This window comes from Phacochoerus africanus, chromosome 16 (genome assembly GCF_016906955.1).
Source record: "Phacochoerus africanus isolate WHEZ1 chromosome 16, ROS_Pafr_v1, whole genome shotgun sequence".
Classification (NCBI taxonomy): domain Eukaryota; kingdom Metazoa; phylum Chordata; class Mammalia; order Artiodactyla; family Suidae; genus Phacochoerus; species Phacochoerus africanus.
The window spans coordinates 20,342,758-20,367,790 of record NC_062559.1 but is presented as its reverse complement, the minus strand read 5'-3'; the positions used below and the strand labels follow the sequence as shown (position 1 = coordinate 20,367,790).

The window sequence follows — 25,033 nt, the reverse complement described above, 5'->3', positions numbered from 1 at the left end:
TGAAACGGGAGTTCTTCTCTGTTCAACGGTGCTGGCGGCCTGAGTGAGGCGCTCTGCCAACTAACTACACAGGGTGAGAACCTGTAAACCACAGTCGGCACTTAATGAGAGATGATTAATGGCCCAGCTTCAGCACCTTTTTTGGGGTGGTTTTTTCCCATATAATTTTTTTTTTTTCAGTCAGAGTGGTTTTCCATAGGGTTCCCTCCTGCGTTCACTCCATCCTGTTAAGCTTGCACCTCCCTGGTGTTTACACCCTTCCCAGTTCTGCCTAAAGACGCCTCCCCACGAGACATGCATAAGCCACCGGGAAGCTCAGCTGCAAATCTGAAAGGACTTTGTAGTAATGTTGGAGCTGGAGGCCCTTCCCCGGGGTCTCCTCCCAGGGCTCCGTTTCTGTCAGGAGGTTACCTCGCTCTGCAGCTGGTGCCTCACAGAGAATCATAAAGTCATTCGGTGAATTAAAGCGTCCCCTGGGGCCATAGAGCACCCCCCCCGGGGGGGGGGGGCGGGAAGAGTGTGGAGGGACAGGCGACATTTCTGCCCTTCTGGTAGGGGGTGTGGTTATGGTGTGTCTTGCGCATAGTTGCAGAAGTAATTCTCCTGGACTCCTGGTCAGAGCCCTGGCAGGATACAGAACTGTGAGAGACTGTTTGCATCAGTATGCTCAGCCGTGAGTTCTCATTCCCGTGCTCTTTTTTTATGTTTGTTCCCCCCCGCCCCCGCATCTATCCTCTTGCACGCACAGATTTTACTGCTTCCATATTAAGATTGGCTGGACCCAAACAGCGTTGTGTTCTGGAGTCCTTTAGACTCAAACCAGCCCCGTAGGGCAGGATAGTCGGCTCTTTGAGGGGAGAAAGCTTCCTGGTTTGCTGGAGTGAGCAGTTCCAGACCCAGGCATACCTGCAGGAAGCTTCATCAGGTTTGATGGGCCTCGTTGGAGTTCAGCTTCTCAAGTGCTTGTTGGAATTGAATACCCCCGTGGTACCATTATGAGCTCTGCGTGTATTTGTTTTTAGTTCTTTTTCCTATGATGTTAATCAAAGAGTGATTGTGATGATGAGAACTAATTAGTGAGCTTCATTATTAACACTTCCCATTGGAGACTTGCACATGATAATCCTGAGTGGTTAATTGTTAACTAATAGGTTTACTCTGATTCCCATTTCCCTTTGCTGATTTGTATGCTGTGATATTTGCCTCTCCCCAGTCCTGACTTTGTTATTGCCCACGGTGTGGGTATTTTCAGTGGAAAAGTCAGAGAATGCCCTTGGCCTATATCTCCGTTCCAGAATTCCGAGGACTCTGGCTTATGTGAGTTCTGCTCTTGCGGGTCGCAGGTGACCTGGCCGTCTAGGTGGCGGTCTTGTGCTCCTCTGTCCCGTGCCTGCCGTAGAAGGATTCTCCTTCTCCTGTTCGCTTCCCCACCTCCGCCCACAACTTTCCCACTCTCCCAAGCTTTGTGATTCATTGCACTCAGTTATTTCAAACGTGTTTCCTTGCACAGCGAGGTACCTGGTGGAGGTAAGTTGCAGACTAACCGCTCCGGGGGCTTATTGATAGGCATTGACACATGCACTCACATGTGAAAGAGGTTTGGCCTGACAGTCCAGAAGTGAGGGTAGGGTAGGAGCACATAATTAAGGTGTCTCTGTAACTTTCCCCACTCCCTAAGGACCATCATGCCTCTCTTCAGGGTCATTCAAAACCCGGCTCCTATAAGCTTGAGGTATAGATATTAACATCCTTAGAAATGAAGTCACCCCAGGCACATTTGTTGCCTCATTACTTTCTCAATTTCAAGGTGCATTGAGGAGGCAGAAACGTTCCTTAAAGAGATGCCATCCACAATGGCAAGTTAAATGTAGCTAATGTAATCTTAAATTAGCTTTTTTAGGAGTACTGGAAAAATACTTATATTTGTTTGGGAGCACAGGTAATATGAAAACTACCAGTGCAGCAAAAGAGACGTATCTGTCCAGACATGCATAGTAGTAGCCTCTTGAGTATTTACACCAGTGGAGGGGAATATTGGTACAGAAAACAGAAAAGTGTAGCTAATTTATCCATGTGCATTCTCAGAGTCGTGGGCCTGTCTAACTCAGCTATGGTAACTATGGCAAATAGATTCCCTGAGCTTGTGTAAATAAGCCAAACATAGAAAACCTGAGGATGAGAGTGTCTGCAACTAGACTTCTCAGCAGAAGCATTTGATACCTGATAGTCTTAGCTTGAAATTCGCATCCTGTGTAGTAAGTCTCAATGTTGGTATCTCTTTCCATCTGAAGCCTTTAATCTTTTACAAGTACATTTGGAATTATAAGGAGATCTCTAATTTCATTAAATCCTAGAAGGTTCTGCTTCAGGATTATTGGAAGAGCATTTTAAATGTCGTGTTAATGACACCCTTTGAGCTTTATCGCTTGGCTGCCCTTGAGATCCACCTGGCATCTTCCGCTCCTCATCAGGACCTGCGCTGGACTCTTATTCTGGTTCTCAAAATCATGTTTTCTCTTATTTACCTACTGCCATAACCTTAGAAGGGCATATTGGAGTCCAGCACATTGCTATACTTTCACAGCCTCTTTGGAAGGCAGATCATTTAACCATAACATTGAGTCCCTTTTCTAGTGATATACTCAAAATTCCTAAATTAAAAAAATTTCCATAGCTAAATTAGCAGAGAATGATCTATGGCTGCATCACTTGAGGGAACTTGTCAGTCTGCCTTTCTAGTCTTTTCATTTGGGCCACTGAAACAAATATTAAAGGTTTTAAGAATTTTTGTATTGGGAAGAAACTTGGCAGGCAAAGGAAGAGCTTGAGATGACAAAAGGCAGACAACATTGCCTGCCTGTGACTGAGATTTGAAAGAGCTGACATCTTTTGGTGATTACATTCAATTTGATTGTCTCGGACTTGTTTCCAAGAATCCATCAGCTTGAAGCAGGTTTCTCTCCTTTCCCTTAACGACTGGTCTGGAGTCATGTCTTCTTCTCCAGGCCTTTGGAGCACTTGCCTCAAGAGGATGCGGAGCTCCCCGTCTTGTCTTAGGGTTTGCCTCTGGAAATAAACGTGGCCAGTGCTGGTAGGCTTTTAGAACTTGCCTTCATGCCTGCAGTTGTCACAGTCGGCTTTCGCTCGGTGTTACAGTCGATGGCATGTCGCATTCTCTTTGCTGTCTTCCCATATGCTGCTTCTGGAATAGGACTACGTTGTAGATTGAGACTTAGGAGGAGTAAGAAACATCTGTCGTTTTATTTTTTATCTGTCTGTCTGTCTATCCATCTATCTTACATGGCTAACAGTAGCCCCTTCTTTTCTTCTCGAGCCTCAATCCAAGTAAATATTTCTCTTGATAAACTCAGTAATCATTTAGCAAAATAAGAGAGTCTGCTGCAACTTACTTTTTCAATATTAACAGTATTAACATTAAAAGCTTGCCTGTGTCTGCTGTTTTCTTCCTATAATCATTTTTTTTTCTCAGATAAATATGTCCAAGAGACAGACTACTTCTGAAAAAAAGAGATTATTGCCGTCTTGAGGTAAAGGACCTTCTCTTTAGAGACCTTAAGTTGCCTCATGATTTTGCGATAATCAATTTGGTAATTGTTGACGTATTGGCTCAGCTCATGACTAATGTCCCGGATTTAGACTAGTATGGCAAAAGGATTTTCATCAGGTAGTGCCTTCTTTCCCAGGGAGCATTTGTCCTGCTTGACTGTTCTGGACTTCAGCCAACTGCCAGAAAGTCCTCTTCCGCTCTGGATGGACAGTAGAATGTGGGTGGTTTAAGCGTTCAACCCACGAAAGCCCATTGTTGCCTTGCCTCTTACCAGTGTGCCCTTAGGGACACTGGGAACGGAAGACCGTCTCTCCTCTTCTCCGAGAATCTGTTTCAAGGGAAGGGTGAATCTCATTACTGCAAATATTGTTTTCATCCCAGCCTACCTCACAGCTTCGGAATGAGAGGAGCCCCTTCGGCTGCTCTGAAGACTCTCAAATACTTGATGGCTTGTTAAATTTTCATTATCTAATGTGCATTAATTTTGATACAATAGCTCTGTTAGAAAGGAGGAGCCAGGCCAGCGCATTGGGAAAGCGTGTGGCGCTTGCTCTCCTCAGAGGGCCTTTGCAGTTCTGCTGGCTGCGCTGAAAACCTCCCAAACTCTGACATGCAGTGACTGTCCCCCCACCCCCAGGCACATACCACGTGATATTCTGACGCTTGCTTACTCTATCATCTGTTTAAATAGCTTGAGAGACTGAAAGGATTTGAAGGCTCTTAGCATCTCTGAAGCCAAGAGCTCTGAGCTGCAGAAGGTCCAGTTTGGTGCTCTTGAGGGAAGAGTGCATGTGCTGGCGCGTGAAAAAAATTTTAAAAGTGCTTGTGCGATTTCATGCTTTTTTATTGCTCCTGTGATTATTCACACTAACATGATCCAGTATTTATTGGTCCCCGGGGACCACATCCCTGCTGTTCCAGATTTCCCAGGCTGGCTACCGGAGCAGTGTACCCGGGTCCCAGCTCAGCCCTGAAAGGTGCGGAGAGCAGGGTTTGCGGTATTGGAGCCCAAAGAAGGCTGCAGACGCCTCCTTGTTAGGAAGACGTGATGACTAAAGCCTGAAGATGAATCGTTTGGGTTTCCTGGGGAAGGGCTTTAAGGGCTGTATCACAAGCCTGGGGGTCACGTTTTAAATTTTTTTTAATGAAAAAATAAAGGTTAAATTACGTTCCACGAATGGTGAAGATTGGTCTTCTCCTGTCAGTTTTACGTAGAAAGAAGAGCTCTTTCCTGTCCCAGAAAGGGAGTGAAATTCTCATTTCAAGGCACCATCCTAACTTTTATATCCCCTGAGTGCCTTGGTAACTGGATGGAGGAGAAGAGAGTCTGAGAATGTTCTAAAAGCTTTTAGTTTTTGGCCACCCTGTGGCATTTGAAATTCCCAGGCCGGGGATCAGATTCTAGCCACAGTCCTGACCCAAGCTGCAGCAGTGGCAGTACTGGATCCTTAAGCCACAGTGCTGGGACGGCGATTGAACCTGCATCCCAGCGCTTCCAAGACGCCGCCAATCCCGTTGTTCACAGTGGAACTCCTGTTCTAGAGACTTTTTATCACTTGTATTTCTTCTGCGAAAGTCACCTGGATATCTTGTTTTTGTCATGGTTTCAGAAATGTCTGATTTCCTGGGGTCATTGCCTGGCTTCCTGTGTGGTCTACTGGACTTCTTGCCTGAGACCAGGGAGAAAGAAGCATTCACCTAGACTTCATTACTTGTCTAATGATTCTTCTGTTCTCCCCCAGGACACCCAGAAGGCAAAGCAGTTTCTGCCCTTCCTTCAGCGGGCAGGTCGTTCTGAAGCTGTGGTGGAGTATGTGTTCAGTGGGTCTCGTCTCAAGCTATATTTGCCAAAGGAAACTTGCCTTATCACCTTCTTGCTTGCGGGTAAGTCTTCCGTGTCCTGTGTTGTTTGGACAGTTCCTCCTGAACTGAGAAGCCGTCCCTGCAGGGCACATGTGCTCCTTTCCTGCTCTGTTTTCCACAGGACCCGGAGCCCGCAGAGGTGCTTCGGTCTCTCCCTGAGACTCGAACACGGAGTTCCTGGGTATGCCCCTCTCACTGCAGACCCAGCCCTGGGCTCTGCCCTGCTTCTCCTTTCCTCCGACCACAGGGCGTAGGCGGTCGGGAAAGCTTCCGGGACAGCCCTTCTTCTCACACAGCCCGAGTGAAGGGCCTTCCAGACCTAGGAAGATGTTAGTGGTGGAACTCTCGCAGCTGCTGTTGCCCGTTGGGGATAGACTGCCTCTGCGCTGTCAGTCGCGGGCAAGGCCACAGAGGTGCCGAGACAGCCTGCCCTTGTAGTTCCCCAGGCAGTGCCTGCTGCTGCTGCTGTGGCTGGCCACACCTCCGGCATGTGGAAGTTCCTGGGCCAGGGATTGAACCCGAGCCACAGCAGTGACAGCACCAGGTCCTTAACTCACTGTGCCACCAGGGAACTATTTCAACTCTTGTCAAGTGTCACTAGGTTGCAAATCCTTGATGAAACCCCAGGCGTGACTTTACCTGTGTGGGCCCCTGCATCTCTGCGGTTTCCCTCTTGTGCTAAAGTTGCCGTGCCGGGGCAAGCCTTTCTCCTTTCTTTGCTGACTGAATATCCATCTTTCTTACCCTGTCTTCTCTAGCAGCTTAACATTTCACAAGCCAGCAAAACTGGGTAGGAACCATGTGTTCAAGGCAAACAGCTCCATTTCTTCCCTGCCGGCAGGAAAGAGAGTTCTTTCCACCTGTACTTCTCAGTGGCCGGGATCCTTGAGGGAGATCAGCACAGCGCACTCCACCCTCTGCTTACACTCACTCACTCCCGAAAGATGCATCCTCCGTGGCCTTACCTGAGGCGGTCCTGTTGCCTCAGCTCTTCTGTTGAATTTTGAGTAGCGTTTGCCTGCGGGCAGGGAACCTGTCTGCAGTCCCTGCCCGATTGCCTTGGCCTCCCTCTCCTCCAAGGCACTGATGGTTCCTTCCCTGAGAATAGCCTCCCTCGGGCCCCAACTAAATGGATTGTCTTGAGAGATTCATCACTCCCTGAATACAGGGCCGGGAAGTTCACTGTTCCTGGCTGGCCGTCCCTTCTCCTTGAGGCCCCTGCGTGATCTTAAGAAGTTAATGGTTGCTACCCAGCCCTGCAGGCTCTCTGAAGGCCTCACCGAGCTCACAGGCAGCTGTAGAGAAGAAAGGCCACACCTCACTGAAGGGGGCTCTGCTTTCATTTCTGGGAATGCGAGTTGTAGGGAAACCGAGGGGGTGGGTAGCGGTGTGTGCCCGAGTCCTGGCGTGGAGCCGGTGGCGCCCTTCTGGAGGATTTCCCTAGCCAGTGGCTTTCTTAGCAGTGAATGCTTATTGTTACAGGGCTTGAGGTATATATTCAGCTCCTTCGCTGTCTTCTCCCTGCAAAACAAAAGCATCTTTTTGGCAGTGTAGGGCTTTATCCCAGAGGTGTGAAAGAGAAACTCTATTCTTTCCTGGAAACTTGGCCACAGATCTACAGGGGAGAGAAAACACTGAAGTTCTGGCTTCTAAACTCAGAAGTACCTGAATGGAGCCGGCTCAGAACTGGAGACCTACCTTGGCTGGAGTCTTCTTGCAGAACCTTCTGGGCATACCTTGCTGAAACACAAGCAGCCTGATCACTCGACTCCCAAGTACACAGCCTTTCCTGGTCCCTCTGCGTACTTGGCATTATTCTAAGCTTAGCAATTCAGAAGGCATTGCCTGAGTTAACATACATTGTGAAAGATAGATTACAGAAGCAAATACTTGATAAAAATATAAGCTTTTACATTATTCTCCTGCCATACTCTATGCGCTTGTATTATGCATCTTCTGGTTTCTTTAGAAACCTGGCAGGGATACAGGACGTTGAAAAGCAATAAGAGAACGCGGGCCTTGGTTTGAATCATGGCTCTGCTCTGCATAAGCAGGAAACTTTAGGGAGGTTTGTGACTCTCTTCAAGCCTTTGTTTACCCATCAGTTAACTGGAGAGGGTTTCTTGCCTCTCAGGATTTTCGTGCGGGTTTAGTGAGAGGTGTAAAAGTTCAGAACAAGCCTGCCACCGAGTAGATCATTAAATAAATGTTTCCTTCCTCCTCTTCTTACAGAGACTTAGTGAATTCATAACTAGAGCTTCCCTTCCCTCTGTATGGAATGGCACAGTCGAGCAGTGGTTTTACCATGGAGACACTGACCTCCCCATTAATTCAAAAAAAGAGAAGGAGCTGATTAGCCTCCACCTAACTGAAAATGCTCACTGAAAGCAAAGCTACCAGCTGTTCCCTTGGAACTGGGAGCAAGGAGCTTTGCATCTTGGTAGGACACAGTCCTAGGTCTTAAGAAACTCTGGACAGAAAGCAGACATGTGAACAGACTGTAGCGTTGGCTGCTAGGTGACATAATAGAATCATTTACCATGCAGAGAAGTAGCACAGAGGAGAGAATGGCCATTTAGGTGGAGATCAGAGATGATATATCTGAGCTGTGTTTTTGTCTTTTGGGGAGGGGGGCGGCGGGGGGCGGGTGTCACACCCATGACATATGGAAATTCCTGGGCCAGGGATCCAACCTGAGCCATAGCAACAGCCCAAGCCACTGCAGTGACAGTGCCAGATCCTTAACCTGCTGCACTACAAGAGAATTCCTGAGCTGAGTTTTCAAGGACAAATAGGACTCTACAATGTTGTAAGGACGGGAGAGGAGCCGGGGGGGGAGGGGGGAGAAGAATATTCCGGATAGAGGTAACAGCATGTACAAAGATGTAGAGGTTATGATACATTCTGACGTGTCCAGGGAGCCCTGAGCCCTTTGGCACTGGTGCAGTGTGAGGAGTGAGGCGTAGGGTGAGGCAGAAGCACTGTCTTGATGGCGTATCTGCAGACCCTCAGAGTCACTGGAGGTATTGGGGGCGTGGCGTGATCACACTTGTGCTAAGGGTGGTTGTTTCAGTAGATACAATGGAATAAATGGGGGTGGGGGCTGGGAGAGCCGTTAAGGAGCAGAAGGTTGAGGAGCCAGAAATCAGGTAGTGATTTCAGAAGAGGAGAGATTGGAGGAGTGTTTAAGAGGAAGACTTCCTAATTCAGGGAATGACTGGGGTTTTTTGGTCAAGGATAGGGGGTGACACTGAGTACACGAGGGAAAGTTAACAAGTCCAAGGCTTGAGTTACTGGGCAGATTTTGATGTCCACCAGCAAGGACAACCCTAAGAACAGGTTCTAGGAACAGGTAATCGGTGGCCAGAGGATTAGATGGAGAAGCCTGAGAGAACAGTCTTGTGGAAGCCGAGGGAGGGAAGAAGTCCAAGGATCAGCAGTGTCCAGTTTTACCTTAAAAGTTCAAGTGGCTAAAGACTGGAGTGATTTTATGCTATTGATCAATTAGTAAGTCACAGGTGAGCTTGGTCGTTGCAGTTTTATCAGAGTTGATTCAGCTAACCGCAGGTTATAGGCCACTGGGGAGTAAAGGTAGGCAGTAAGGAACAGACTTAAAAATAGACTGCTCTTCACGACAGTCTAACACAGTGGAGAAAGTACAGAAGAGCGGAAGCTAGAGGGTCAAGGTAGCATTCTAAGGATGTCAGCATCTGGAGTACGTTTATGAGGATGGGAGCAGACACTTGCAAAAGCTATTCGGTGTACCTGCTGTCTTCATAGTGCCAAGTATAGACTGTACAACTCAACCAAGTCTTGTTGGCAACTGAGGATGTAAAAGAGGTGAAGCGAGAGGATGTCGGAACTTGAGAAGCGCTGGTCCCAATTCGCAGGAGCAGGAACTCAGAAAGGATGCAAGTAGCTGATGGCTGGGGCAGTGACCTAGCGGGGACAGAAAGAAGGCATGGAGATCATGGGAGGAGATGTATCCTGGAGAGAGGAAGGCCCCTCGGTTGACTGAGACCAACCCCAGAGCCGAATGTGAGTGTAGATGGACGTGAGGCTCACCTGGACTGTGGTCCTCCTGGCACAGCTTGGCAGCTCTCTGTGGAATGTGCCCTACACCCGTGAAGATGGCATCTGCTGGAAATGATGTCTGCCGGCACCCAGGAGGGAGTCGGGCTGAGATTCTCAAGGGGAAAGTCGAGATCATTGTTCAGCAGTCCCGTGTGTGCTGGTCCCATTAATCCCAGCCTTTCGGAGAGCCCCCTGGACTTCAAGGTGGGATGGACACTTTCCATTTTTATGTGGCCTTTTTTGGGCAGACGGCCCCACAGCTTGATAGGGAGTGGCATTTGGCCCAAGCCAGCTGGCCTCTCTGTCACGGTTCCTGCACCCCTGTATGTGGAATGATTGCTTGGTCAGATGGGAGAGCAGGTGGGGCCGGGCAGAGTCAGCTGTAGCTAACAGGTCAGTGCCTCCTCAAAGCTCTTGCCCTTCAGTCCTTTGAGCACCTGGCTTAGGTCTGGCCGATGAGCAGGTGACCTTACACCATCAGAACTGGTAGCTCAAGGTCCCTCTGCCTGCTGCTGCTGTGGCCTCCTCTGTGCATACAGATTCAGTCTCCGAGGCCATCGCAGGCAGTTCTTGTCCTGAGGTAACAGGGAATCCAAGATTCCCCAGGCAGCCCACATTTGTTTAAAAGCATCCTTTTTTTCTCATCTAGCATTTAGTGAGCTCCATACATTTCCTTCTCTTAGAAGTAAAACACTTTACCTTCGATCTTTATTTTTAATTTATTTTCGCTTGTCCCGTGTGTCACCTTTTATTTACTTCACCTTTTTGGTGTCTTGTCTAAAGGGAAACTGGGGCACATGCTTGCGAATCACTTGGCCCTCGAGTCACATTTTTATTTAAAAGCACTGGGAGGCATGGACTGTGTCCTATTGCTGTGACCTTTGTGTCGTTTCCTTATTTTGCATTACTTTCTTAGCTCTAGGGTATCTGGGTCATGCTGAGGGCACAGTTCAGGAAGTTGTCCTCTTGGCTAAGCATAGCAGGTATCAAGTTAATGCCTGTAAACCAAATGCCTAAATGAGAAGAGAATAATAATTTAGGTTACATATAGTGCAGCGGCGTCTAAGGAGTCTTATATCAGATACTGCACTCTTCTAACTCACTGACCACCCCCCCTCCACCCCCACACCTTTCCACGTTCTTAAGGGCAGGACAGTATTACGCGTGAGGAATGATGGACCCAGCCGTGTTTGATGTGGTGGAGAGTGGATGTTGGTCACTTTGGGTGGAACTTACAGTGCAAACCGCCTGGGAGGCTGCAGCTCCCCGGCAGGAGGTTCCCATGTGGTCACAGCAGGTGACTTAGCGTTAACCAGTGACCTCGGCATAGGAAACAGGACTGGAGAAGGAGGCATCCCTTTGCCTGCTCTATGGCACCTTTCAATTTTTTTTCCTCTTTGATGCAGGTCCCCTCTTGGAGCTGCCTTATGACAAGGAAAGGTTCTAGACGGCTGGGATTTTAGAAAGGGTGGCGGGTATGTGCATGACGAGCTGACATTTGGGTGCTGTGTGTCTTTACACCCTGAATGCCTTTGAAGAAAGTACCTCATTTCCTTCTCTCTCTCTAACGTCTCTTCTCCAGCCAGTCCTAATGGGAACATCAACTGCCTGTTTCAATAGACCAAAAACTTTAATGAGAGAGGAGAGGGAAGGTGGACAGGAATATCCCCCTCATCTCCTGGCCACAGGAATGGTGGATCCCCATTGATTACCACTGCCTAACCAAATTACACAATTAACGCCAATGTATGTTTAAGTGAGAAATCCCATTCTGCTATCACAGAGGTGCTAATGAATCAGGCTGTTCTTGTAGTTGTGTTTGCTGGGCGTCTATCCTTAATTAAGCAATTACAGGGTCTGCTGATACTTATGAATTCTTTTTAGATACTTTAATTGAATTGCAACTTAATGGATATTTGTGAAGTGGAGTGCTCTTCTCTTGGGACTGCTCTGTTTGATGCTTTCTCCACCACCCACTTGCTTCCAGTTGGGTCCCATTACTGGAAATGGGCAGCTTGGCATGAGGCTCTCCCTGGGCTGCTCTAGTTCTTCATTGTTAAAGACATCGCTATGAATTATATGAATTACATTCTTAACAGAAGGTCTAGAGGGTCACTTGGAGGAAGGTACTAGGTACTAGGTACAATAAACAGGTTTAGAGAGAGGTTCTTAATGAGGCCACTGTTTTTTAAGCCCACTAAAAGAAAGGCAATCTTGCGACGGGTTGTGGATGACGCCTAAGTTATTCGGACAATTTCAGCCTTCCTGAATGCCTTTTAGTCTAGGAGTTGAGACAGCCGTATGCAAACCTTCAACAGGGAAAACCGAAATGGAGTTAGGCAAAGTACGGGCAGCACACCAAGGGGGTGCAGAGGAAAGAACAGTTGATTGAGGAGCAGAAGAGAGTTCCCAAGGGGGAGGGCATTTGTGCATACGCAAAGCTCCAGAGCATTTTCTTTTGGCGACCTGGGTGTGATTCATCTAGGCCGGACAACTTTGCTGATGTCGTTAGTTCTCGGGAAGAGTTGCCTGAAGAGATGGATGTACTTCTCAGTCATTTTGCCCAAATGCTTGCGCCTGGGCATGTAAATCTCCTCCTCAGCTCTCCCGCCTCTGCGGGCCGACCAGCACCCACTAGTCACGTGGACCAAAGTGCAAGCCTACGATTACAGCCTGATTATCTTCCATTTTTAGATCATGAATCATCCCCAGAATGAGCCTCATCATATTTGCAGGTCATTCAGTCACATGGCTATTTAATAATTTTTTTTTTTTTTAACCCACTGGATGCTTTGCTAGGAATATTGAAATGCATAAGACATGGTTCAAGCCTTCCGGCAAAGTAGTTGTATCTGCCAGAGTATAGAATGTGTAGACCCAAAGAAAAAAATATTTCGAAGCAGTGTAAGCATAGGGGAGACATTCCTAACCTTGGATAAGATTGTCCTTCTGTGGTACTGTTGAAGAGCTAAGGCGGTCCTGGGTCCTAACCCCAGAGGTACAGGAGCCAAAGAAGGATGGAGCCGAGCGCTGGCTCAGCCCAGGTCAGCGCCGGCCCGGAGAGCGACGTTCCTTCTGAGGACCACTCTGTGAGTCAGGACATCAGTAGACCGCAGAAGGATCAGAAGAGTGTGACCTGGACGGTTAAGTGACCTGGGGAGGCCAGCACCTGAAGCATTAGTAGAAGGCGTCAAAGGAGACGGCCAGGACACAGTTGACGTGTCTCAGGGTAAAAGAGGCAGGGATTCCATTTTTTCCCAATAGTCATTTCGATTTTTTCATTTTGATTGAGACAGACTAATAAATAAAGACATCAGTAAAAATGAGATTTGTTTGGCATGGTTTAATGGCAAACAGAGACCTTGGAGCTAGACCACTTAAAGATACCTTCCTGCTCGCCTGCTTCCCAGTTAATTATTTCCGTCCGACTGGCCTGCTTGTCTTGGTGTGATGCTGGGACCTAGAGGTGAGGGGAGCAGCAAGGCCCATATGGCAGTCAGGACAGAGACTCTAGCAGTCCCAGGGGTGGCCCTACCTTCTGCCGGGTCCTTCTGAGGGTGGGGCAGCCTCCCAGTTGTGATGCTCAGCCCTCACCATCTCGGCAGGAAAAAAGATGTTGGTTTATCCTCAGCTTAGCCTCGGTTTCTGGTTTCTGGATAGGCCCCTTGATTGCCTCTGGGTGGGTGGGGGAAAGGAAAGTGAAAGGCCTCCTTACTCCCTAAATCCTCTGACTTCTGCTTTTCACCATTGCCTCTTACTCTTGCCACTTTGGAGTTGCAGTGTCGCCGAGGCCAGGGGGAGGTGTCCTGGGTGGGGGTCAGGCCCGTGAGCTTCCCCCCCCCAGGGCCGCCTCTTGCGTTCCTTCTCCTCCCCTGAGGCTCTGAGTCGGCGAAGGTTATTTTGGTCCCCTTCCTTCCACCTGGTGGGCGTGGCGGGGAGCAGCAGGCAGCTTACAGAGTTCTGATGGCTCTTCTCTGTGGAAATCTTTCCAGTACCAGCACCTGTCTCTGCTTGTGCCCAGATACCTCAGTTCTAATCCCATCCTTATGGCACCCCCAGAAAAATAAATTTCACTGTGAATATTTCAGTGCCATCTTGCCAGCCGATTGGCATTTCCACCAGCCATTTAGTAGTAATGCAGCATCCAGGATTGGGCTCCTTGCCACTTCCCCTGCCCTGCGGGGGTGCCTGTTTGGCCAGCCTAAGAGTAGGAAACGGCAGGACCTGGATGCAGGAGAGGGAGTGTAAATGGCGTGGTAATTTGAAATTAGAGGGAGATGCTTTGAAATCTGGTAATGGGCAGCCCTGGGGTGAACAGTGCACACTGTGCCTGTAAGACTTAATCTTGGTTGCTATGGGAACCACCTCTCACATCCCCCGTTCAAACAGAGATACGGCTGGATGTTAAAAGGAAAAAAGTTCCTGGTCATTGAAGAGTGTCCCGCGGTCCTCAGTCACCTTGGGTTCCTTTCAGAAAGTTTTCCTGAGGCTTCCCCCAAACCAATGGGATGGCTTTGCCAGTCCGTCCTGGCTCTTTGTGTGACTCTTGAGTGAACAGCACTGACGCGGACGTTGGAACCCCTGCGGTGTCCAGTGGGGGCAGACATCTCAGGTGCACTCTCCCGTTGCCCCTGAGCAGGCGCCACGGCTTTCCACTTAAGGAACTGGATAGGGCCCCTGGCCACCTCAAGCTCTTCCTCACCACCCATGGGCGAGGGCTCCGAGGAAGCCCAGAGGCGCTGTGGTGTCTGTGCCACGGGATCGGTCCCAGAGCCCGAGGTAGGGCTGCCAAGCACAGACCTTGTAGGAGCCAGAACAATTCACAGAAGTTCCTTTCATATTTGGAAGGCGTCTGAGACACAACTGCATTCTCAAGCGTGTTTTTTCATCATTAGAGCCTTTTCCCATTTAATTAAATTACCCACTGAATCCAGGCCTTGTAAGTTTGGGGATTCTCTCTTTTTTTTTTTTAAACCACCCTTTCCCTGTAATAAAATGAACGACCTACATTACATGGCTCTTCAGCGGCCTTGGATTTCTAGACATGCAAAGTTGAGTTCTAGGCTTCTAACTGGGCTTTGGAGAAACTTTCTGAGCTTTTTGGATTCCTTGTAGTTGTTCCTTCTTGTACTCAGGCTTTGCAGTCGCCGTCCCAAATAAGCCCTAGTAACTCCGGTGCTTACCTTCCCTCTATGGAGGAAGATATTTACACGGACTAGTGAGTCTACGGCGGGTGGAGGAGTTCCCGTTTCCCTGCCCTGGTGTGCCTCCTTCTCCTGAGCGTGTACATCTGCTAGTGATTTTTCTAGGGTTAATTTGGGTGTTTTTATTTTTAAATTGGAACATGGTGTCTGTCTCTTCTCTGTGTGTGTTTTGGATGCAGCCCCTGTGCTAGGCATGCGGTTATTAACTCTACTGATACACCAGTTCGCTCATTAGCATTTGCATTTTAAATTACAAGCTGGAGCAGACGACATTTCTGCTATATTTGTACCACTGCCTTCTTCATGAATGATGTCGTATGTGCAGGGAATGCAGAAATAACTCCTCTAGGGCCCTGAGGTATTTTCGTCTCTCCTTCAACAAACCATTTTCTTTTTCACTCTTGATTCTCATTGTTTGGTGGGGAATTTTAAAATTTTTCCAAGTTTAGGCCCATTTGTGAGTGCTGCTGCCGAGGACGTGCTGGTGACGGACCAACCCTTCATATCCAAATAGGCCCAGCGCGTGGAGCGGCCTCTGTCCCTTCCACGTGATGCGCCTGGCGAGCAGTCGGCTTTGACTAAAGAGGAGGGCATTTCTTCTCCACAGCTTGGTGGCGGGGGATGTGGGAGCGTGCTTGCTCTCCCTTGTGTTCAGGCTCACGCCCCTCTGCTCTGTAGTTGATTAGTCAGAGGGCTTTTGTTTGCTGTTTTGTCTTTTTAGGGCCATACCCGCGGCATATGGAGGTCCCCAGGCTAGGGCTTGAATCGGAGCTGTAGCTTCCAGCCTATACCACAGGCACAGCAACACCAGATCCACATCTACAACCTACACTGTAGGTCACGGCAATGTAACCCACTGAGCAAGGCCGGGGATCGAACCTGCAGCCTCATGGATAGTAGTCAGCTTCATTTCCCCCGAGCCACGGTGGCAACTGCAGTCACAGGTGGTTTTTTAACGTCTGTTATGGCGTGGCTCTGCACAGAGAAAGAAAGGGAGATGATGATACGTGCCTTGAAGGAGCTTGATTTGGACAAACATCTCGACTGCACGACAGCACAACACACACTTGAATAAAAGCCAGTGGCGAAGTTCTCGTCAGCACCTGGACCACGAGAACCGCTTCAGAAATGCCTAGTCAAGGATGATGGACCTGGGCGTGGAGCCTGCCCAGCAATGCCTCAGCCAGGCTTTGGCCAGCTTCCGGCAGCAGATCCCGGGCAGGAAGCAGCGCTCTGGTCGACAGCTGTGTGTTCATGCCTTTGTGCTCTAAAGAAGCACAGCGTTTGTGACGGCAAACCTCAGCTCTCGGAGGTCTGTCACAGGGACCCCCTCCCCTTGGTGAATTCTGACTTTTAAAACACGTCATGAGGGGTTCCCGTCGTGGCGCAGTGGTTAACGAATCCGACTAGGAACCACAAGGTTGCAGGTTCGATCCCTGGCCTTGCTCAGTGGGTTAAGGATCCGGCATTGCCGTGAGCTGTGGTGTAGGTCGCAGACGCGGCTCGGATCCCGCGTTGCTGTGGCTCTGGCGTGGACCGGTGGCTACAGCTCCGATTAGACCCCTAGGCTGGGGACCGCCATATGCTGCGGGAGCAGCCCTAGACAAGGCAAAAAGACCAAAAAAAAAAAAAAGCGTCGTGGAAAATCTAGACGGGTCGCACTGGAAATAGTAGATGTGCGTGTCAGGTGATAAATGACAGGCGTAGGTGACAGTTCTTCATACCTTCTGTCTTGCCCATCAACTTTTCAAAAGAACTTAAGAAGTTTGAAAAGTCGATCAAGGATTGTGCATGCCTTTGTTTCCTTTGTTACATGAGAATGGTGCACATTCGCCATGCTCTTTGGGGCTTCCATGAGCCCCAGGCTCCGGACACAAGGGCCTTTGAGCCTCAGTGTTGTTTTTGTCCCCACCCCCCACCCCTAGTTTGATCTCTGTGCCTGTTACCTGGCAAAATTGTTCTCCGGAAAGTAAGCCGAGTCTAACAAGATAGGTGTGGATAGCATGGAGGTGCTGAGCAGGTGCCTGGAGACTTGGGAGTGGCTTGCAGAACATGGGATAAGAGTGGCTGGCCTTGGGGTGCAGCTGCGGGTCATGTGAAGGTGCCTTCGGGCTGCATGGTGGCACGCCATGGTGGCAATACTGAGATGGTACTCAGTATTCACAAGTCTCACCTGTAAGTGCTGCTTGAGGATGCTGACGGAAACAGTTGAGACAGACAGCTCACTAAAGACCCAAGGAATCCCACGGACTGGTCCATGTGTTCATTACAGCTGTTATTCAGGTGAAGGACTGCCTGCTGCCCAGCTCTCCCCAGCCCACTGGGGCTCCAGGGGAGGGGGAGCCAGGCTTGACTGTGCTCCCCCGGCTGCCCTGCCGAGCCATCCGGCCCTCTCGCGGTTCTCTGCCCCTTCCTCCACTCTGTCGTTGGCTTCTGACGGAAACCTTGAATTAAGTGGGTTAGGAATAAACTGCTTGAATGCATTTGTGCAGATAGCTTCTCACCAGCTATCTGAAGTGCTTTTGGAAATACACGGGAGCCCTTTGTAAGCGGCTTTCTAAGCTGCGAAGTCCATTGTTGCCGCTCTCTGCAGCCAGCGTGTCTCTAACCTAAGTAATGTGGACTTGGCTCCTGGCCAGGGTTGGGCATTGGCACCTCGCACCAGCCGCAGGGCCGCCCACCAGAGTCACTAGCAGCTGTTGCAGGTTGGAGGATTTGCAGAAATTGAGATGGCTGTTCCCAGATACTGGCACATGCCCGGTGATGAATGACCGAGTCTGTGCGCGGGGCTCTGTATGCTTTCCCTCGGCCTTTGCTTCTCAGCCCCCGATTGTGGCGCCTGCTCAATGGCCCCGTTGTGGAGGAGGGCACTGAATGGAGGGAGAGTGGCCTGCCCCTGCCGCCGGGCCCTCCCTCCATTGGCCTGTACCGAGACATTAATAATAGCCCTTTGATCCCTCAACTGGTTCTTGGGGCAGGAATTCCATGGCACATGGTGCAGATGCAGGGAGCTAAGAATCCCAGCAACCTCCAGAGGCCGGAGAAGTGAACTTCACCTGAAAGAGCCACGTGGTCCCCGTGTCCCTTACCCTAGTGTCCTCTGCCTTCGCCTGCTCGCACCGGTGTAGCCAGGGAGGGAGGATCAGAGACCAGAAGAGGTCAATTTTGATACAGTCACGATTGGGTGGTATGTTTATTTCTGATAGGATTGCCCAAGAGTGACATTTTTAGGGGGTTATGCGCCTCTGTATAATTTCTTCTTATCACATACAATTTATGCATATTCATGGATGCATGTGCTGAAACCGGTGTTACAGTGCTGTCTCCCTAGAGATTAAAAATGACCTCTTGTAAGAGACTTTCACCCTCCCAACGCCATCCTCCACCATGGCGCACTCATGGCACCTTTTTATTTTCTGTACTTGTCATTATCTGAATTTTTCTAGTTTATTCATCAGTCTTCTTTTAAAATCAACTATCTATATCACCAGAGTATAAGCTGCCTGAAGGCAGGGTCCTTGTCTCGCGACTGCAGAACCTCTATGCCAGTGCCTAGAACAGGGCCTGACCCAGAGTCGGCACTCACTGGCTAGTTCTTAGATGAATGGACACACATCGGTTCTAGGCTATCACTTAGCTTATTTTGAAATGCTGAAAACAAAATGACACTGTTACCATGAGTGCTAGAGCCACAGCAGTGCTAAAATGGAAAGCAGGGTATCAAACTGGGTATCTGTCTAGAGAACTGGATTAAGACTTAGAGTTGCCCCCTCAAAGTCACGTCACCTCTCTGGGCCTGGGATTTTTTTCAGAGAGTGAGGGGACTGGACTAGGTTTCTCTAGGTGTCCTTCCAGGCTGAATCTCTAAAAATAATAGCCTTTACTTAATGAGTATTCTATGCTGTGAGTTAACTCATTTAATCCTTCCCATAGCTATTGGGTAGATACCATATCAATCCCCATGTCAAAGGTGAGAAAGCGGAGGCCTAGGAAAATTAACTAACGTGCTGAATCAAGAACAGCGCACTTTCTTGATCTTAGCCTGCGCACTGTCATTTAGAATGCAGCGCCCAGCTTGGCATTGAACGTCCTCTTATCAAGGGTTACTTTCCTCTTGAGTTTCTCCAGTCTTCCCTCCGTTCAGTGCATTGGCTTCTGCTCTCCTGCTGGCTCGGGATCAGATGCTGCTTTTTCTTTCGGAATATAACCAAAAGCAAAGCTTAAGGAGGCAGTGGTGGTGACCCTCCCCAGGAAGTGTAGCCGCGTGGGTATGGGATTTTAGTTGTTGGGTCGAAGTTTGGATTTGGTACGTGGCCCCACAGGTGACACCAATAGGAACCCACCTCAGCTGAGAGCATGGCTAGGACGTGTGATTGGGGAGGAGAGAGCAGGTCAGACCTGTGGGAGGGGTTTGTGAGCAGGGGCATTTACGGACAAATTAAACTTTAGCCCTGAGTAAGCAAAGTCCTAAACCAGTTATTACTGCTCTGGGCACTTCTAACGGGCCCTGTGCAACCCTTATAAATTATTCAGCTGCTTTACTAATAAAAGGCCAAGCAACTTGCCCAGTCCTGGTGATACTTAAGTGGAGCTCCGAGAGAACAGGTCAGAGGGGCAGCACTATTCGCTGACCACCAGGGAACCCTCCTTTCTCATTTGGCGAAGAAAGGGTTAAACCAACTACCTTACGTGCTAGAGTTTTGGCAGATCATGCATAAAGCTGATGTTGAAATGTGAATTCTGGAGATAGAGGGCTCTCCTCTGAGGAGAGGCTTGCTAGGGTTCCCTGGACTGTGGCATCTGATGCACGTTTCACAGAGTGTCTTGATTATGGTGGTGAAATAAATCAATGTCCCAGGATAGCTAACATCAGAAGTGGTGGGGTTTTTAAAATAATGGTAATAATTCTCATAACATTTTATTTTGGTATAATTTCAAATATACAGAGATGTTCCAAGAATAGGGCAAAGAGCTTTGCTTTTTTATTGAATTGTTAACACATCGCCCCCTTTGCTATCAGTGTATTTTTAGAATCAGAAGACTTTGGCCCGACTGCCCCCTCTCATCTGTAAACAGCGTCCGATAATTTTTTTCTGTCTCATACAGAATATACTTGAAAAAAATTGTCCATGTGTGGTCACTGACCTTGTGCCCTGGCAGTAACCATCCTACTGCCCCGGTCTGGAAGGTGGGCTGTGGCCACTATACATCCTGGCTTTTCTGGGGAATCGCCTGCTTTCAAATGCTCTGTTGAAGGCTCAGGCCAAGTGTCCTGGGTCTTTTTAATTGGAAAAATAATCATGATGACAACTTTGGAGCTCTGTCAGCCCCAGGTGTTTCCAGAGGTAAGGGAACCTAGAAGTAGCACTTGGGAGAGGGTAGCTTCTTGCCCTGTCCAGACGCCCCGGGGTCGTGCACATCCCAGTGGATCAGCGGGTCAGCTCTGAGTTTTCGTGCTGCCGCTCGAGATGACTGGAGCCCTCTGATCTTACTTCCTTTCAGACTTCAGTGAGGAATGGATCCGATTCAAGCAAAGTCACTCATTCATACACACACCCAAGTGTGCTTGGGCTCATTTTTTAAAGGTGCTCTGTGAATATCAGTGATTTCTTGAGGAACTCTGTTTATCTGAACTCTTATTGGGCTGCGAGCTGCGGGGCGCTACTGAAAGAAGACCCCCAAGGCTGATGCCGCCCAGCACGCCCCACAAAAAAGCAGGACAACTCCTGTGCAAGGGCTTGACTGCTTGTCTTCACAGTTCATGGCACAGACTTTGCCAAGAGTCACTCTTTTTTCTTTCTGCTTGGAGATTCTCATTATCCTCTCACTCCCAGTATTACGCCTTCATCAGTCCTCATGGAGGCGAATAAACACCACGTTGGTGCTGGTGCCTGTCCTCTGGTTGTCCCTCTTCTACAGCACTAGACTGTTGTTTTCATTTGTGGTGAATGGCCTTGATTTCGTAACAGTGAGAATCCTCCGAATAACATTACCGCCATCATTAGCCTCTGTACTTAGGCCTTTTGTCCCCATTGCTTCCCATGAGCTGGGGGGGGGGGAGGAGGATTCAGGACATTGTTACCTTTCATTCAGTACAGCAGGAAAGCGCTTACTAGAGTTGGAATCAGAGGCCTAATTTTAGGGGAGGGAAATAGGTGACAAGCGAGTTTGACATACCTTATGGGCAAGTTGATGATAGAAGGTTCACCGGACGAGAAATAAGAAGACCTTGTCTCTCATCCAGAGCCTCCTGCTGACTCTGGCCTGTCCTCCCTTCTGACTCCCGTTGGCCGTGCACTTCCAGGCTCTCCCTGACGATCACCAGCTCCGGTCCTAGTTTAGGCGGCCTTGGATTACGCTCTCTCTTAGCCCTCAAATGCCATAATCTGATGAATGGTTTCCCCTTACTCAGTAAATTGAGTTGATTGGATTTCCGGCCTGATGTAAATGTGATCTGTATGAGGAGGAGATGACAACTTAGAAGACAGCTGGTGTCTTCCCGCAGTTCATCAGATAAACACTCTAATTGGATGGCAGAGCTCAGTTTTAAAGTATCTTGCGCTTAAAGGTAAGCTAGCCAAAGGCTAATGCTGATCGATCCAGCTCTCAGAAGAGTAATTAGGGCCCTAATGACCATGAGTGCCTGGGATGGCTCCAGAGAAGCCGAGAAGCTGCATTGGGCTTTTTGGGGGCCAGCTGCTTTTAGGGGGGCACACCCTTTGCTCCGAGTTCTCTGAAAAGTTCGTGTAGGACCTGGGCCTTCCTGTGGCGCAACTGTCTTATGTTCTGGGTGTCGTCTCGGTGAGATTATAGATTCATTGTGGTAAGCGTTGGCTCATCTGGGGTTTGTTTTTCGTCACGTGCCCACTTTTTAAAGCTACAGATTCAAACATATAAACTGAGAAGTAGGTAAGTTTTGAATTGTGTTAGAATGCTGGTTCACCCGCTTCAGATGTGGGGTACACGACGGGTCCACCTTTAGCAACAGCCCGGTTAGAAACTGCCAATACTGCTTATGCAGAACGGCTCACAGTAGCTCTGAGAACCTTCTTCTGCGTTTCCCGACTTATTTTACATTGAACGATGCACATGTGCAGAGATTGGAAGGGTAGGGATGATAGGACAGGGAGCTGGCAAGCAAGTGGAACTCTGCTCTCTCTTTGAATCCCTTTGAAAGGTAAATTCTCAGAACTCATTCAGCTCCTCCACCTCTGCCCTCGTGGAAGCTTGTTTTCCCTAAATCCCTAAGAAAGAAGGAAAACAGTTTGACCTTTGTTTGCATCGAGCTTCAAAGCAGTTCAAGTTCAATACTTAGCAGAAAGATTGCCTTTAATGAGCCAAGTTGAGAGGAGGTGGATTTTAATCTGCATGTTTGGAAGGAGAGGAGACGTGCACACACAGTGAGGAAGGGAGCTTGCAGCTTTAACCGTTACCTTTGAAACGGGACCAGCATTTAAGAACCACAACAACAACAACAGCAGCAAAAACTGCATGGGTTTCTTTTGTTTTTGTCATTGTTTGTTTTTTGAGCATAAAAGCATCTCTTCTACAGCACGTGCCTGTGTGTAGAGTCTTGAATTTAAAAAAAGCAAACCACCCTTTACTCAGAAGTCATCTTGACTGACTTCGGACTTCATCTGAGAAGGACGTTCCTCCTTCGCCTTCTTGGGTGCTCCCTCCCTGCTCAAGACATGGCCCCAGCCGCGGGTGAAGTGGCGGTTCGATCCTCTACAGGAGAAAAAGGTGCTTCCCTCAGCCTTGGTCAGCGCTAATGGCCAGCTGTGTCTAGTGCTCTCTCACTTTGTTTTTTCTTTCCTCTGTTGTTTGGTGGGCCTGGTTTTATGCTGAATAGAAGGTAAAGAGTGCTTGCTGATCCCTCCTCTCCCCCCTCATCCCTCCTCCTCTCACTGCACTTGGAAGAAATTCTTGGTTTGCAGTTTGGAGCTGCGCTTTAGAGAGCCTGTCACCAGGGTGGAAACTAGAGGCACTTGTTGCTGTGGGTGGTGATGTTTCCTCGGAGTCGAGGGATAGTTCCCTGGCACGTCCACGTGCTGCAGAGAGCAGCAGCGCCGATGCGTTCGAGCATCAGTGAGTCCAAGCTAGCACAGTGCTTCTCAAACTTTATACTCAAAAGACAATGACAATAACCAAAGAAACCCATGGAGTTTTTATTGTTGTTGTTCTGAAGGGGGGAAGGTGGGAGATATTAGGTTCCAAACAAGTGCCCAGGTGATGTCCGTGCTGCCCCGTCTTGATTGCAAATGATCCAAATTGTTTCTCCGTCGTCTTTTTTCCTCCCAGACTTGGGGATTACGGGACCTCTGTGGCACCCACAAAGCCGTGGTGGGTGCTTAGGAACTGGTCCCCGTCTAGTCTGTGTTTAGGCTCCCCGACTTGCTAGATATGTGGAGTTTCCCCATCTCAAAGACTGAAATGGTCTTGCTGTGTGCTGCCACTCACCCAGCGACAAGCAAAACCTCAGTGGCCATTTTGAGCCCAAACTTGATGGCATGATTTGGATTCTGTTCACCTGAACGTCATCTGCCTCTGCCTTAAGCTGTTGGAGTGCAGCGCCGTCTTCCCACCCGTGGAGCTGGCTGTGGTTTCACAGCAAGAGCTGTGATGGTTCCTTCCTCCTGCTCACGTTCGCCCTTGCTTGTTGGGGGTGTGGAGCATCCTAGATTGGTCTGTCCTCGTGGACCGTTTCTGCCTTGATACCTCACATCCTCTGTGTGGGACAGCAGAGCGGGGCAGTGAACCCTCTGAAGGGTCCCCAAGCAATGTGTTCAGTGCGCACTGCCAGTTAAATCTCAGGTTATAGTCGGTTAGAGACTCCTACCCTCCCACCGTAGAGAGAGACACTGTGTCTGAAAGGGAATTCCTTCTAAGGAGTAAAGCTGTGTGGTTAAAAGTGGAAGGTGGGAAGGTGAGGTTGGCTTCCTTGAAGCATGTACCCAAGTTCACGGGGCCTTTCACGAATCTCGGCCCCACCTCAGTAGTGAGTGTGGGAACCTCAGCAAATGCCTTGGATTTTGTCTTTTTATTACTGAAGACACAAAGGCTACTTTCTCTAGCACAGGATTCTTTACTGCTTATTGGGCCTCATCTCAGGAAAATCCACATCGTGGCAGCCAGCTTCTGTTCATCCATCTCCTCTCTCAGCTTCTGACTTTTTCCCAGAGTTTGCTGATGCCTGAACTAGAGGAAGCCCCAGAGCTGCCCAGACTTCCCCGCCTTACGCTTCCTTGTATTCCTGATTGAACACGGACTTTCTCCAGTAGCCGCGACTCCCCCAGGTCTTTGTGTTGTGTGTCTCTGACATCCAGTGTGCTTATTAACACAGTCCCTGGCGCATAGCGGGCGCTCATACATAGCTGTTGCCTAAGCGGAAATTGCATTTCCTTTGGGAGCCACCCATTCTTCAGTGGAAACTAGGGAGCAGCAAAGTTATTTATGTTCCTACACACGTCATCACACGGCAACTTTTCATCTTTGTTTCTTTTGGCGCTAATTTCTAAGACACTCGTGGGCTTTTGTTCTGTGGTTGTGTTTATGGCACCAGCATACATTTGTAAGATTCCCTTAAGACCATGTTCTACCTCGGGGAACCAGGACTGCACATAAATAGAGGTCGTCAGTGATTTCCAAAGGGCAGGCAACAGCCACCGAAGGGGCAAATTGATGGAACAAGCTCGGGGCCCCAGAGAAAGCCTGCTTCCCTGAGAAACTCTTACCTGTAGGCTGAAAATTAAAAACTTAGCTTTCTGGTATCTTTTTAGACCCATGGCCTTCACAGCCTCTGGAGATTCCGGAGCAGATCCATCAACCATCGAGGAGAGCAGCTCTGTTAGATTTTATGGCTGTTTGCTTTAGCTTTTCGTGCTGGTAACTCATTTTTGACATGACAGGCTACAACAATCCAGATTTTTTCTGAAGTTGCTTATCCAAATTGAAAGTGTCAGATACCCAATATTTTGAGGCCAGCAATTAACCAGAACAGTTTTATTTATGTAGATGCCTATAAAACATCTTTATCAATATATTGTGACCTTTTTTCCTAGTGTGGGTGATTGTAAGACAAGCAAGAAAAGCATGCGTTAAGAAGGAAAAAAGGCCTCTGTGGTGAGTGTGTGGCTCCCGCTGGCCTTTCCTCCCCCTCCCCCAAGCCTCTGAGGTCTGCTCCTGCGAGCGGAGAACCATGACGTACTAGAATGTTCTCTTCCCTCCCACCGAACTTCTCTTCCACGCAGTTCTCATTCACAAGGCCTATTCCAGGCTTTTGTCGTTTCAATCCCATTTCCTCTTTATCCAAGATACTTTTATT

The 25,033-nt window shown here is 48.8% G+C and overlaps 1 protein-coding gene across 2 annotated transcripts in view; it reads left to right on the top strand.

Annotated features, from left to right (window-relative positions):
• SND1 (staphylococcal nuclease and tudor domain containing 1) overlaps window positions 1-25,033 on the top strand; it is a 392,960-nt gene that overhangs the window by 242,709 nt on the left and 125,218 nt on the right. For both annotated transcript variants that reach the window (XM_047762976.1, XM_047762975.1), the window contains one exon: window positions 5,311-5,452. In XM_047762976.1, the coding sequence (XP_047618932.1) occupies window positions 5,311-5,452 (142 nt within the window). The remainder of the gene's footprint in view (window positions 1-5,310; window positions 5,453-25,033) is intronic.